Raw genomic sequence first — 15,881 nt, 5'->3', positions numbered from 1 at the left:
ACTGGGTCTCTCTCCCTCTACATCCCCCCCTCCCCCGCTCTCTCCCTACTCCTCCTCCCCCCTCCCCCTCCTCTCCTCCTCTCCCTCCCTCCCCCTCCTCCTCCTCCTCCCCGCCCCTCCTCCTCCTCTCCTCCTCTCCCTCCCTACCCCTCTCTCCCCCTCCTCCTCCTCTCCTCTCCCCCTCCTCTCCTTCCCTCCTCCTCCTCCTCCTCTCCCTCCCTCCCCCTCTCTCCTCCTCTCCTTCCCTCCTCCTCCCTCCCCTCTTCTCCCCTCCCCTCCTCTCCTTCCCTCCCCCTCCTCTCCTCCTCCAGATCCGTGTGTTCCGTCCCCCTAACTACTCTGGCACAATAGCCTTGGCCCTGCTGGTGTCCCTGGTAGGAGGACTGCTCTACCTCCGCAGGAACAACCTGGAATTCATCTACAACAAGACTGGCTGGGCCATGGCCGCGCTGGTGAGAGAGGAGTACAGCCACACACCAGGGAGCACACCCACACCCCAGGGAACACACTCACACCCCAGGGAGCACACCCACACACCAGGGAGCACACCCACACCCCAGGGAGCACACCCACACACCAGGGAGCACACTCACACCCCACCTCAGCTCAATCACACACACATATAAACATATATGCATATGCAGACAGGCACACACAATCACACACACAATGGACTGGTGAGAGCACAACATCCCTGAAGTAGGTAAGCAGAATGTTCCTATGAAAGGTTCTCACTGCGTGATATTGTCTTTCCTAAGTGTTCCACATAATGGTTTCTTAGAACACTTACGTTAACAAGCTATTGATGAAGCTGCCCACACCCCACACGTTCTGCCCACCTAGGGGGAGGTGCAATACCATAGTTACATATATATATATATGGTCAGAAAAGCCTTTGTACTCAACTCAACTTCGGCAGAAAAGCACTTTGTGTACAGTCTATAAAGCAGTCTTTAAGGTAGTCTATAAGGCAGTCTATAAGACAGTCTTAAGGTAGTCTATAAGACAGTCTATAAGGCAGTCTATAAGACAGTCTATAAGGTAGTCTATAAGACAGTATATAAGGCAGTCTATAAGGCAGTCTTTAAGGTAGTCTATAAGGCAGTCTATAGGGCAGCCTATAAGGCAGTCTATAAGACAGTCTATAAGGCAGTCTTTAAGGTAGTCTATAAGGCAGTCTATAGGGCAGTCTATAGTGCAGTCTATAGGGCAGTCTATAAGGCAGTCTATAAGGTAGTCTATAAGGTAGTCTATAAGGTAGTCTATAAGGCAGTCTATAAGGCAGTCTATAATGCAGTCTATAATGCAGTCTATAGGGCAGTCTATAAGGCAGTCTATAAGACAGTCTTTAAGGTAGTCTATAAGGCAGTCTATAGGGCAGTCTATAAGGCAGTCTATAAGGCGGGTCTATAAGGCAGTCTATTAGACAGTCTATAAGGCAGTCTATTAGACAGTATAAGGCAGTCTATAAGGCAGTCTATAAGGCAGTCAATATGGCAGTCTATAAGGCAGTCTATTAGACGGTCTATAAGGCAGTCTATAAGGCAGTCTATTAGACGGTCTATAAGGCGGTCTATAAGGCGGTCTATAAGGCAGTCTATAAGGCAGTCTATAAGGCAGTCTATTAGACGGTCTATAAGGCGGTCTATAAGGCAGTCTATAGGGCAGTCTATAGGGCGGTCTATAAGGCAGTCTGTAGGGCGGTCTATAGGGCGGTCTATAAGGCAGTCTATAAGACAGTCTATAAGATATATAAGATATAAGGTCCATACAGGTCTAAGGATCTTCATCAGATCACCCTGTTGCAGGAAGTGTAAAACTTCCAGTGTATTTGAGGTTTAAAAAGGCTTCTGAAGTTTGTAATTTCCACTTTCAAATCTCAGACTTGATTTCCCTCGTGAAAAATGTTTCAACTCTACAAAAATGTCCATTAATTATAGTCCACTAAATAATTCAAACAGGCTCAAGTTAAGATCCTACGTCTGTATGTGAAACAATATAATGTCAATTCTGCATTTCTTTAGTATTTTTGTGAACTTCAACCAATGAGCGCGATCCAGCATGCTGGTCCGTCTTCATCAGCAGCAATGCTCTGACTGATAGTGAGGGCAGTACGAGGCAGAGTGGACGAGTGTCCTATGTGTAGACAGAGAGGGCTGTTATCCCATATGTTAAGAGACAGGGAGAAGGCTGAGGAAGCCACAGAGAGTATTGATCGTAAAGGGAGCAGCGGGCAAGTCACGGAGGTCAGGTTCAATGTGGGTTTTACCTCTCCTCTGCTCTGTTGGAGTGGCGAGATGGATCGATGTGGGTGTGTAGCCTCTCTCTCTTTCTAACTCTGTCTCTCTCTCTCTCTGTGTGACTGTGAAGAAATAGCAGCAGGAGTGTTGATGAGTGTAGCGTCATTTTTACCTGTTGGTTCTGTAACTTTTAAACTTTTTTCTCTCTCTCTCTCTGTCTGTCTCTGTCTGTCTCTCGGTCTGTCTCTCTCTGTCTGTCTCCTCTGTCTGTCCGTCCATCTCTCTCCCTCACACTCCCTCTCTCCCTCCCTCTCCCTCTCTCCCCATCCCTCTCTCTCTCTCCCTCTTTCCCTCTCTCTCTCTCTCTTCCTCTCTACCTCCCTCCCTCAGTGTGTGGTGTTTGCCATGACATCAGGCCAGATGTGGAACCACATCCGCGGCCCACCTTACGCACACAAGAACCCCCAGAACGGCCAAGTGGTGAGTCTGTCCACCTCTACATTCTCTCCTGATTGATGTTTTTCTGGGGCTGTAAAGACTGAGTGGACAAAACATTAGGAACACCTGCTGTTTCCATGACATGGACTGACCAGGTGAATCCAGGTGAAAGCTATGATCCATTGATGATGACACTTGTTAAATCCACTTCAATCAGTGTAGATGAAGGGGAGGAGACAGGTTAAAGAAGGATTTCTGAGCCTTGAGGCAATTGAGACATGGATTGTGTATGTGTGTCATTCAGAGGGTGAATAGGAAAGACAACAGATTGAAGTGCCTTTGAACGGGGTATAATAGTAGGTGCTGGGTGCAGCGGTTTGTGTCACGAACTGCAATGCCACTGGGTTTTAAAACCTCAACAGTTTCCCGTATGTACCAAGACTGGTCCACCACCCAAAGGACATCCAGACAACTTGACACTGTGGGAAGCCTTGGAGTCAACATGGACCACCATCCCTGTGGAACGCTTTCAACAACTTGTAGAGTCCATGTTCTGAAGAACTGAGGCAGTTCTGAGGGTGAAAGTGGGTTCAACTCAATATTAGGAAGATGTTCTTAATGTTTTGTACACTCAATGTTGGCTATTGGCTTTTCACTCTTTCCCTCTCCTCTCATCCCTCCTCTCATCCCTCCTCTCATCCCCTTTCTGTGTACGTGACGTCTATAAATGAAGCGATGGGAAACGCTGACTTGTTTTCCCCAGTGAAAGACCTTGAGACGTCCATTGAGCTCCATGTGTGAATTCAAGTTGGAACTTTCTGAGTGTCAGACCTGACCTCAACGACACCGTAACCCGGTACAGTCACTGAATTAGCCACGGTCTTTTCAATTAGCACCTCAATAACCTAGAGGATAATAGGCTTTCACACTGTGGTGAAATCCTTAACGCTGTTCCACTGGAGCAAAAAGTCTTGAGACTTGGTCAGAATGAGTCACACACACACACACACACACACACCACACACACACACACACACACACACACACACACACACAGCACACACACACACACACACACACACACACACACACACACACACACACATCACACACACACACATGTTCACACACACACACACACACACACACACACACACACACACACACACACACACACACACACACACACGTCATAGGTGGAGAAATGTAAATAAAGCCCTATACCATAAGCACTGTCAGACAGGTGGTAACCACAAGGTTGTTATGTCTGCTCTGAGTACTGTTCTTATTGCTCTTACTCTTGATCTCCAGTCTGTAGTGCTCCTCCTCTTACTGGTCTCAGATCAGTGTTAAAGCCATCTATGGCGCTCTAAGCCCCACCCTGGAGAAGGGTTTCTGGGGATGGGGGGGTTGTAAATGAAGCCCCACCTGGAGGTGTGTGTGTGTGTGTTGTGAACTTTCTGTGAAAGTGTCAGACTGTGTGAGCTCCATGTGTGAATTCACCTTGGTGTTTCTGACTGTCAACGTAACCCGGTACAGTCACTGAATTAGCCACGGTCTTTTCAATTAGCACCAGCTGGGAGTCACAGTGGCTTTATGTCAGTCCAGAGACACGTCAGGCTGTGTCCCAGACACTGACGGTTGTATGGCGACGTGTCCCGCTGGACGATTCCGAGGAGACTGGCTAGGAAATAAGTTTATGAGGGGGAGAAGGCCGTGACACACACTCAGACACACACACACTTCCACACGGACAGACACACACGCACTCCCACACGGACAGACACACACACACGCCCACACGGACAGACACTCACACACTCCCACACGGACAGACACTCACACACACCCACACGGACAGACACTCACACACACACGGACAGACACACACACACACGGACAGACACTCACACACACGGACAGACACTCACACACACACACACACGGACAGACACACACACACTCCCACACGGACAGACACTCACACACGTGTCACAGGACAGACACACACACATAAAGCCCTATACCATACACGGACTGACAGACAGGTGGTAGACACACAACACACTTATGGACAGACACACAGACAGGGACAGACACACACACAATCCCAACGGACAGACACTCCCACACGGACAGACACACATACACTCCCACACGGACAGACAGATCACGTGACCCACACCATCCCATGGCTCTAAGCCCCCACACGGACAGACACACACACATCCCACACGGACAGACACACACACACTGGACACGTGACAGACAAACACACACACTCCCTGTCGGACAGACACACTGTCACACTCCCACAGGGACAGACACACACACACTGTCACAGGGACAGACACACACACACTGGGACAGACACACCAGCTCCCACACGGACAGACACAGTGGCACTACAGGGACAGACAGACACACACTCCCACAGGGACAGCTGTGTCCCACACGGACAGACACACACACACTGGGACAGACACACACACACTGGACACACCACACAGGAGACAGACACAATACAGTTTATCCCAGGGACAGACACACACACACACAGACACACACACGCACTTCCACACGGACAGACACACACACACTCCCACACGGACAGACACACACACACTCCCACACGGACAGACACTCACACACACACACACACACACAGACACTCACACACTCCCACACGGACAGACACTCACACACTCCCACACGGACAGACACACACACACACAGACAGGGACAGACACACACACACTCCCACACGGACAGACACACACACACACTCCCACACGGACAGACACACACACAGACAGGGACAAGTAAAAACATGTTGTTTGACTCTTTAGATTCAGTTTGATATGTTAGTGCTAAACCATCTATAAGATGGGAGAACTTGCACAATTGGTGGTTGACTAAATACTTTTTTGCCCCACTGTATATATAAAATATCTGTTTCTCCCAACAGTCAGAAAAGCAATATAGCATTAGGTGGTGGAATAGATGGATGTAACATTGGAATGGCACATTAAGAGATGGACAGACAGATCGATAAATATTTTTTCTTCTCCTGTAGTCGCTTTTCTGAGAAAGAGAGGGAGAGCTTGACACACAGTTAGAGGATTAGAAGAAAAATAGGTTCTCCTCTTGAAGAGTCGGTTTTCAGACAGTCAGACAGACAGACAGACAGACAGACAGACAGACAGACAGACAGACAGACAGACAGACAGACAGACAGACAGACAGACAGACAGACAGACAGATCAGAATGAAAGGAGCATTGTGGGATGACAATTAAGAGGAAGAGATAATTACTAATGGGCTAAAAATTGTTAAACGACACATTATGTGTCATTTGTGGGGTGTGAACAGAGTGAGAAGATGGTGGACTGTATCAGAGAGAGGCTGTAGGGTGGGTTGGTTATTCTGTCCTTGTGGGGACCTATATTCCCCACAAGGATAGTAAATGTGACCAACCGCCTCGATTCGGTCTTATGTAGCAAAATTTGAAATTGTGTTTTTACATTGGATAAAAGTATAGACTAGACAATGGAATACCATACACTGCAGTTGAGGGACAATGGGAAAGTAATTCTGCTTTGAAAGTTGATAAACTTGTAACCTCACTTTTGAGAAAATGGCCCTTGAATGTTTTGGTACCTAGTGGAGAGCTCTTCTTTGTCCATGCTGATTCTGCATCGTTCACACCCTCTTGAACTTTAGCCCCACTCATCTCTTTAAGGATTTACATGTGGCAAACACACGCTATATCTATTCAAATCTATGTTTATTTGTCACAAGCACAGGATACAGAAGGTGGAAACAGTACAGTTGTAGTACTTGCATAGTAGCAATATCAAAAACACAAAGTGTCCAGATAAAAAATATTTGATAAATATTTTCTCGTTATTAGATGATGCTCACCTGACACACTTGTCTAAATTGATGGGTCATGTGAAGGAAATGCTATAACCAACCCCCAGCCACATCTAGCTAAGTGGATGGATCACTATTGTCTGGACATGCACACATGTTCATGAAATACAATAGGTGGCCGTTATCACCCCCACACACCTGGCTAGTTTGATGGGTCATGTAATAATCCGGCCGAAGTGGAGAATTTTGTTTAGACATGAAGCTAGCTAGCTAATCAATGAACCGGCATAACCTCAACTAATACTGCTACCAATACAAACATTGTCATAGCTGTAGTATGAATTTGCTGGTAGCTAAAGCTAACAAATTAGTATCAATGTTAACTAGCTAACGTTAGGCTATAACTAGCAATGCAAATTGATTTCTGATTCAAATAATATTACACAGATCATACACGTAACGTTAGCTATCAAGCCAGAAAGCTAACGTTGGCTAGCTACCGAACAGTATGCTTTAACTTGCAATAAAAAAGGACTTCCTGACAAAATTAGAAATGCAGATCTGGAAAATGTCGCTAGACTTTTACCCGTATCCATGGATGAACGCTTCAGGGCAGATTGGAACCATTTAACGTTTTGTTTGTAGCTACATCTTGTTTGGCCAGCGTTGTGTCAAGTCACTCGGTTCACATTGACCGTGGCGTGTGCAGAAAGTAGCCCATCACTCCTACTGATCTGTCGACAGCGCCTGCTACATTCAGGGCATCAAATGTTGAGAAAAGTAGTTCTCGATGGCTAACGGCACAGTAGAAAGGACTGTCAACACATACTATTACAGCTCACGTTATAGACAGAAGCGGCTACATGGCAAACCAATCCAAACTCATCTCCTGGCATGTCCAGCCCATCCATTATCTCAGCCAATCATGGCTTGTGGGAAGGTTCCTGACTTTTTCCGTGGCTAAACCAACTAGGCTCCTAATGTAACAATTTGATTTGTATTTATGAACAGAGAACAGATATCACTAAGGTTCTGTCTAGCAACAGAGATGCATTGGCTGGTCAGATGTGTGGGAGGAAACTCGGTATAGGAGAAAGGGTTCAAAATCAGTGCTTGTGTGAATGTCTTTTGTCTTACTCAGCTGTATCGACCCAATGGGTGAATAAACTTGGTTTGAGCTTTATGAAGCGTCCGTGAGTTTTAATAGGTTCATTTAGAACCTAACAGGTGTTAGGTTTAGGAGTGAGGGAAAATAGGATTTTGAATGGAAATCAATTTTAGGTTTCCACGAGCATAGAAGAACAAAAGTGTGTGTGTGTTTTTTATCAGCGTCTGCAGTTCCAACAGATTTTTCAGACTACAAAGGGAAGCCAACCAAACCCTAAGCATCTGTTGTTGTTACTGTGCTTATTTACTGGGAAAATATTATTGTTGTCGAAAGGCAACCAAAAACTAAAAATAGTACTCTCAAACTACAGGGTGTTTTTCCAGAAAGATTTCCCGGTCATCATTTATAGTTGTGCATCGGAGTGTGAAATTAAAAAAACAGAGAGAAAAACATTTAGTGTAGAGGGAGGAGAGAAGAAACGGTGTCTTGATTTCCAAACTAAAAGCTACATTTGCATGAAATTATCCTCTTGTCAGACTACTGGATGTCCTTTCTGTATTTTCTTCCCCCTCTTTCTCTCCTCCCTCCTTCTTCTGGCCCATCCAATCTTCTCTCCCTTATCACCCTCTCCCTTCATCTCTGGCCTGGCTCTAAAACCCTTTGGAGAGACAGAGAATGAGAGGGAGGGAGACCAGGGTTGTTAGGGTAGTAAAAGCGACTGATGCGGTTGGCCAGTCGGTTCAGACTGTGCAGAAAAGTTAATGGACGACTGGAGCTGTTTGATGACACAGAGAAGAGAGAGAGTGAGAGAAGAAAGAGGGAGAGAGAAGAGAGAGAGTGAGAGAAGAAAGAGGGAGAGAGAAGAGAGAGAAGAAAGAGGGAGAGAGAAGAGAGAGAAGAGAAGAAAGAGAGAGAGAAGAGAGAGATTCAGATAACCCACAAGATAGAGAAGAAAGGAGAGAGAGAGAGAGTGTTTCTCTCTCTGACTATCCCCCTTCTCTCGAGCCCATTCAGATAACCCACAAATAGACCTCACCTTACTCCTGTCTGCTTTTCTCTGTTTCTCTCTCTTTCTCTCTATCCCCCTCACCTCCCCCTTCTCCCCTCTCTCTCTCTTTTTCTCTCACCTCTCGCTCTTTCTCTCACCTCCCCCCCCCTCTCTCTTTCTCTCACCTCCCCCCCCTCTCTTTTTCTCTCCCCTCCCCCCCCTCTCTTCTCTCCCCCCCTCCTCTTTCCTCTCCTCTCCCTACCCCTCTTTCTCTCACTTTCTCCCCCTCTCTTTCTCTCCTCTCTCTTTCTCTCACCTCCCCCTCTCTTTCTCTCTTTCTCTCACCTCCCCTCTCTCTTTCTCTCTCACCTCCCCTCTCTTTCTCTCCCCTCCCCCTCTCTCTTTCTCTCCCTCCCCCCCCTTTTTCTCTCACCTCCCCCTCTCTTTCTCTCCTCCCCCTCTCTTTCTCTCCCTCCCCTCTCTTTCTCTCACCTCCCCCTCTCTTTCTCTCACCTCCCCCTTTTTCTCCTCCCCCTCTCTTTCTCTCACCTCCCCTCTCTTTCTCTCACCTCCCCCTCCTTTCTCTCTTTTTCTCTCACCCCCCCCTCTTTCTCTCACCTCCCCTCTCTTTCTCTCACCTCCCTCCCCCTCTCTTTCTCTCCTCCCCTTTTTCTCTCACCTCCCCTCTCTTTCTCTCACCTCTTTCTCTCACCTCCCCTCTTTTCTCTCACCTCCCCTCTTTCTCTCTCACCCCCTCTTTCTCTCACCTCCCCCCCCCCTCCCTTTCTCTCACCTCCCCCTCTCTTTCTCTCCTCCCCCTCTTTTCTCTCTCCTCCCCCTCTCTTTCTCTCACCTCCCCCTCTTTTCTCTCACCTCCCCTCTCTTTCTCTCACCTCCCCCTCTCTTTCTCTCACCTCCCCCTCTTTTTCTCTCACCTCCCCTCTCTTTCTCTCACCTCCCCCTCTCTCTCCCTCTCCTCCCTCTCTTTCTCTCTCCCCCTCTTTCTCTCACCTCCCCCTTTCTCTCACCTCCCCCTCTCTTTCTCTCACCCCCCCTTTTCTCTCACCTCCCCTCTCTTTCTCTCACCTCCCCTCACCTCCCCTCTCTTTCTCTCACCTCCCCTCTCTTTCTCTCACCCCCCTCTCTTTCTCTCACCTCCCCTCCTTTCTCTCACCTCCCCCTCTCTTTCTCTCACCTCCCCCCTCTTTCTCTCACCTCCCCCTCTTTCTCTCACCTCCCCCTCTTTCTCCTCTCTTTCTTTCTCTCCCCTCCCCCTCTCTTTCTCTCACCTCCCCTCTCTTTCTCTCACCTCCCCCTCTCTTTCTCTCACCTACCCTCTCTTTCTCTCACCTACCCTTCCCTTTTTCTCTCACCTCCCCCCTCTTTCTTTCTCTCCCCCCCCCTCTTTCTCCCCTCCCCCTTTCTCTCACCTCCCCTTCCCTTTCTCTCACCTCCCCCCTTTTTCTCTCACCTCCCCCTCTCTTTCTCTCTCACCTCCCCCCTCTCTTTCTCTCACCTCCCCCTTCTCTCACCTCCCCCTCTTTCTCTCTCTCTCACCTCCCCTCTCTTTCTCTCACCTCCCCTGCTCTCTCTCTCTCTCTCTCTCTCTCTCTCTCTCTCTCTCTCTCTCTCTCTCTCTCTCTCTCTCTCTCCTATCTCTCTCTCACCATCTCTCTCTCCTACTCTCTCTCTCACTCTCTCTCTTACCATCTCTCTCTTAACATCTATCTATCTCTCTCTCTATCTGAACAGAAAGGTACACCACAAACCAGGCTGGTCTGTATCTGTACAGCCCTCTCTGCCCACAGTCATTTTTTGTTGTATTTTTGTCTGCAGGCAGTTGGCTACCAGACAGGATAATAACATTATAAAAAATGGCCCAATCCTGGAGGAGTATATTGAAATAATTTGTCAATTGATGAATGGGAACCAAACAGGATCTGCTCGGTGCCCAAGAACTGCTCTTGAGGATCCCGGATAATGAGAGATGTTGGTGACTAAACAAAGGCCATTTGTTAGTCTATGAGCAGTTTGAGATCCTCCAGGAAGTGACTTTGCAGGCTCAGTGCTGCCCTCTCTCATTAAAGAACTCCAGTTGAAGGCCACACAGGGTTCTGCAGGCTACCATTTAGTAAATCACTTATCCTTATAACTTCTTCTATGTACGATTTTAAAATATACCAGGACATACATCTGGTATATTAGAAGCAATTAGAGGTACCATGAATGCCTTCTAAAATCATTTTTATTTACAGGAAGATTGACCAGACAGATCACCATTTCCTGTTCACTATAATGTTGGGGACTGTTTTCTGCTAGCAATTCCTGCAGTATCGCGGTCAGCCTTGAACTTCCTTGGCTTCAATGAGAGGGCGCAGTCGTTCTCCCTTGGGTCAAAAGGAGATCTCCAACTGCCGTTCAAGAGAACCAATTTCGCATCCAGGAACTTAAACTGTGGCATTAAATTGAGCCAAAATGGCTGAAGCACTCAGTGACTAGCCTTTCTCTCCAAAATGGTGTACCCAAGCAGTTCCAGAGGGGGATGCTCGAAGGAGACAAGTCACTGATCTAGGATCAGATTATATTAACCCCAATCTGAACCTTAACTATGAGGGAGGCGAAACAATATCTGACCCCGTATCTGTGGTTTGGTGGAACTTCACCTCAGCAGCCTAACAGACAGTCAGAAAAGGATGTTCAGAGCCCTGAGGACCTTCTTCTGTTGACCCCTTAGAAATATGTTTTACTTCAACGTTTCATCTGGGTGTTTTAGAGACTGGATCCATCTGTGAAAGCGAGACGCTGGGGCGGCTATCTCCTCTGCCTACACATTAGCCACGCCTCACATCCCTTTCCCATATCATCCCATTACTTCATTAAGTTTGGCTGCAAACACCCTCCTCCGCCCTGCTTCCCAAAGACACGACTCAAGTATATATAAATCTCATCTTTTTTTCATAATCCGAGCAGACCGTTGTCACTTTTATTGCATCTTAGCAAATATTTAGGTTTTCTCCCGGAGATGTTTGTGGGGGGGGACTGAGTCTATATTAAGTGAATTGAACTGTGAACCAAAGCATGAAACACATATTTGTATTTTGGGCCCTTTTCCAGGATGCTTAGCTCTCCATTCCAAGGGACTGGAGCATTAAAAATGAATCTTAGTGGCGAACGAGCGCCTTAATTAAGAATGGGGAGACCTAGGAGGGATGGAGGGAGGATGAAAACAGAAGGAGAAAAACAAGCTGAAAAACAAACGCTGATTAACTGAATGAATCACTTTGATGGAAAACGTTTCCTTACGGGGACCGGCAGTAGAAAACAACTAAAGGCTCTTTTTTAAAATTCTAAATAGGTGATTTTTTTTTTTCTAAATATTTATTTTTATGTGTGCTAGTGCTGGGCTGGAGCAAAACCCCTTCACACCCACCAGCTTCCCAGCCCAGAGAGGAGCCTTTTCTACTGTCTGGCACCAATGTTTTTTTACTGAGGTCTGAAGTAGATGATCAAAAGTGCTTCTCTATCGACAGTGGTTGCTAGGGCGGGAGAAAAATCTCCTTAGCAACCCCTCCACCTGTCAATCATTCCCGGGAACTCTCAACACAATTGGCTATCGTCTTCCCCCGTTCACCTTAATGGACTTTAACCCACTGGCTCCGTGTCTGTATCCATCTACCCACCCCTCTGTGGTCGCATCACTCTCTCCCAGGCCATCTGTCTCCGAGCCCAGAGATTGAATCAATAGGGCTGCATGTGTCAGCGGTATTGCTATATTGAATTTATGTGAGGTTCTTATTGAAATATTATAATGTGGCTGTATGAATTCCAGGCCTCCTGCTCAGCATACAGGGGCGCTGGCAGAATACAGTGTAACGTTTTATGGCCCGGCTAATATTGGCCCCGGGAAAATCTCAGGGTTATGTGGACAATGACTTATGAGGATAGCGAGGACTCTCTGGGACTTTAACGCCACGTTTGAGACGTGCAGCGCTAGTGTCCCTATTGTAGTGTGTGTGTGTGTGTGTGTGTGTGTGTGTGTGTGTGTGTGTGTGTGTGTGTGTGTGTGTGTGTGTGTGTGTGTGTGTGTGTGTGTGTGTGTGTGTGTGTGTGTGATGTTTCAGGTGATATATTATATGATTATTGTGGTAGTGGTGATGATGATAACAGTGATGATGACAGTGAGGATGGTGATCTGGCATTGGTAATAGTGACATTACGATGGTTGATAATAAGAATGTGGAAGGTTGACAACTTTTCCAGATACCTTAGGATAGGACAGACAGACTATTTAGGTATTTTCACTGACAGACAGAGACAGACAGGAATCCAAACGTACTCCATTCATCTGAACTGTGTTTTCTCTTTCTCTCTCTCTGCCGCTCCTCTCTGTCTCTGCCTCCTTCTCTCTGTCTCTGCCTCGCTCTCTCTCTCTGTGTGTCTCTGCCTCTCTCTCTGCCTCTGCCTCACTCTCTCTCTGTGTCTCTGCCTCTCTGCCTCTGTCTCTGTCTCTCTCTGTCTCTGCCTCTCTCTCTCTGTCTCTGCCTCCCTCTCTGTCTCTGCCTCTCTCTCTGTCTCTGTGTGTCTCTGCCTCTCTCTCTGCCTCTGCCTCGCTCTCTCTCTGTGTGTCTCTGCCTCTCTCTCTGCCTCTGCCTCACTCTCTCTCTCTCTCTCTGCCTCTCTCTCTGCCTCTCTCTCTGCCTCTCTCTCTCTCTCTCTCTCTCTCTCTCTCTCTCTCTCTCTCTCTCTCTCTGTCTCTGTCTCTGTCTCTGTCTCTGCCTCTCTCTCTGTCTCTGTCTCTGCCTCTCTCTCTCTCTCTCTGTCTCTGCCGCTCTCTCTCTGTCTCTGCCTCCCTCTCTGTCTCTGCCTCTCTCTCTGTCTCTGCCTCTCTCTCTGTCTCTGCCTCTCTGCCTCTCTGTCTCTGTCTCTGCCGCTCTCTCTCTCTGTCTCTGCCTCTCTCTCTCTGTCTCTCTCTGTCTCTCTCTCTCTCTCTGTCTCTCTCTGTCTCTGCCTCTCTGTCTCTGCCTCTCTCTCTCTCTCTCTGTCTCTGCCTCTCTCTCTCTCTCTCTGTCTCTGCCTCTCTCTCTCTTTGTCTCTGTCTCTGCCTCTCTCTCTGTCTCTGTCTCTGCCTCTCTCTCTGTCTCTGCCTCTCTCTCTGTCTCTGTCTCTGCCTCTCTCTCTGTCTCTGCCTCTGCCTCTCTCTCTGTCTCTGCCTCTGCCTCTCTCTCTGTCTCTGTCTCTGCCTCTCTCTGTCTCTGCCTCTCTCTCTGTCTCTGTCTCTGCCTCTCTGTCTCTGTCTCTGTCTCTGCCTCTCTCTCTGTCTCTGCCTCTCTCTCTGTCTCTGTCTCTGCCTCTCTCTCTGTCCCTGTCTCTGTCTCTCTCTCTCTCTCTGTCTCTCTCTGTCTCTGCCTCTCTGTCTCTGCCTCTCTCTCTCTGTCTCTGCCTCTCTCTCTCTCTGTCTCTGTCTCTGCCTCTCTCTCTCTTGTCTCTGTCTCTGCCTCTCTCTCTGTCTCTGTCTCTGCCTCTCTCTCTGTCTCTGCCTCTCTCTCTGTCTCTGTCTCTGCCTCTCTCTCTGTCTCTGCCTCTGCCTCTCTCTCTGTCTCTGCCTCTCTCTCTCTTGTCTCTGTCTCTGCCTCTCTCTCTGTCTCTGTCTCTGCCTCTCTCTCTGTCTCTGCCTCTCTCTCTGTCTCTGTCTCTGCCTCTCTCTCTGTCTCTGCCTCTGCCTCTCTCTCTGTCTCTGTCTCTGCCTCTCTCTCTGTCTCTGCCTCTCTCTCTGTCTCTGTCTCTGCCTCTCTTTCTGTCCCTGTCTCTGCCTCTCTCTCTGTCTCTGTCTCTGCCTCTCTCTCTGTCCCTGTCTCTGCCTCTCTCTCTGTCTCTGCCTCTCTCTCTGTCTCTGTCTCTGCCTCTCTCTCTGTCCCTGTCTCTGTCTCTCTCTCTCTCTCTGTCTCTCTCTGTCTCTGCCTCTCTGTCTCTGCCTCTCTCTCTCTGCCTCTCTCTGTCTCTGTCTCTGCCTCTCTCTCTCTTGTCTCTGTCTCTGCCTCTCTCTCTGTCTCTGTCTCTGCCTCTCTCTCTGTCTCTGCCTCTCTCTCTGTCTCTGTCTCTGCCTCTCTCTCTGTCTCTGCCTCTGCCTCTCTCTCTGTCTCTGTCTCTGCCTCTCTCTCTCTTGTCTCTGTCTCTGCCTCTCTCTCTGTCTCTGCCTCTCTCTCTGTCTCTGCCTCTGCCTCTCTCTCTGTCTCTGCCTCTGCCTCTCTCTCTGTCTCTGTCTCTGCCTCTCTCTCTGTCTCTGCCTCTCTCTCTGTCTCTGCCTCTCTGTCTCTGTCTCTGCCTCTCTCTCTGTCTCTGCCTCTCTCTCTGTCTCTGTCTCTGCCTCTCTCTCTGTCCCTGTCTCTGCCTCTCTCTCTGTCTCTGTCTCTGCCTCTCTCTCTGTCCTGTCTCTGCCTCTCTCTCTGTCTCTGCCTCTCTCTCTGTCTCTGTCTCTGCCTCTCTCTCTGTCCCTGTCTCTGTCTCTCTCTCTCTCTCTCTGTCTCTCTCTGTCTCTGCCTCTCTGTCTCTGCCTCTCTCTCTCTGCCTCTCTCTGTCTCTGTCTCTGCCTCTCTCTCTCTTGTCTCTGTCTCTGCCTCTCTCTCTGTCTCTGTCTCTGCCTCTCTCTCTGTCTCTGCCTCTCTCTCTGTCTCTGCCTCTCTCTCTGTCTCTGCCTCTGCCTCTCTCTCTGTCTCTGTCTCTGCCTCTCTCTCTCTTGTCTCTGTCTCTGCCTCTCTCTCTGTCTCTGCCTCTCTCTCTGTCTCTGTCTCTGCCTCTCTCTCTGTCTCTGCCTCTCTCTCTGTCTCTGTCTCTGCCTCTCTCTCTGTCTCTGCCTCTCTCTCTGTCTCTGTCTCTGCCTCTCTGTCTCTGTCTCTGCCTCTCTCTCTGTCTCTGCCTCTCTCTCTGTCTCTGTCTCTGCCTCTCTCTCTGTCCCTGTCTCTGCCTCTCTCTCTGTCTCTGTCTCTGCCTCTCTCTCTGTCCCTGCCTCTGCCTCTCTCTCTGCCTCTGTCTCTCTCTCTGTCTCTGTCTCTGCCTCTCTCTCTGTCTCTGCGTCTCTGCCTCTCTCTCTCTGTCTCTCTCTGTGTCTCTCTCTGTCTCTCTCTCTCTCTCTCTCTCTCTCTCTCTCTCTCTCTCTCTCTCTCTCTCTCTCTCTCTCTCTCTCTCTCTCTCTCTGTATCTGCCTCTCTCTCTCTGTGTCTCTGCCTCTCTGTCT

General features: G+C 48.5%; 1 protein-coding gene across 1 annotated transcript in view; it reads left to right on the top strand.

Moving 5' to 3' along the window:
- The window catches only part of LOC127926018 (tumor suppressor candidate 3), an 89,330-nt gene that overhangs the window by 15,791 nt on the left and 57,658 nt on the right, over positions 1-15,881 (top strand). The window contains exons 4-5 of the mRNA XM_052511260.1: positions 312-452; positions 2,631-2,720. Of these exons, the coding sequence (XP_052367220.1) occupies positions 312-452; positions 2,631-2,720 (231 nt within the window). The remainder of the gene's footprint in view (positions 1-311; positions 453-2,630; positions 2,721-15,881) is intronic.

The sequence above is a fragment of the Oncorhynchus keta genome, unplaced genomic scaffold (assembly GCF_023373465.1).
Source record: "Oncorhynchus keta strain PuntledgeMale-10-30-2019 unplaced genomic scaffold, Oket_V2 Un_contig_6617_pilon_pilon, whole genome shotgun sequence".
Lineage (NCBI taxonomy): Eukaryota > Metazoa > Chordata > Actinopteri > Salmoniformes > Salmonidae > Oncorhynchus > Oncorhynchus keta.
Note: the sequence above shows the minus strand (reverse complement) of the source record. Positions and strands in the feature narration are given on the sequence as shown.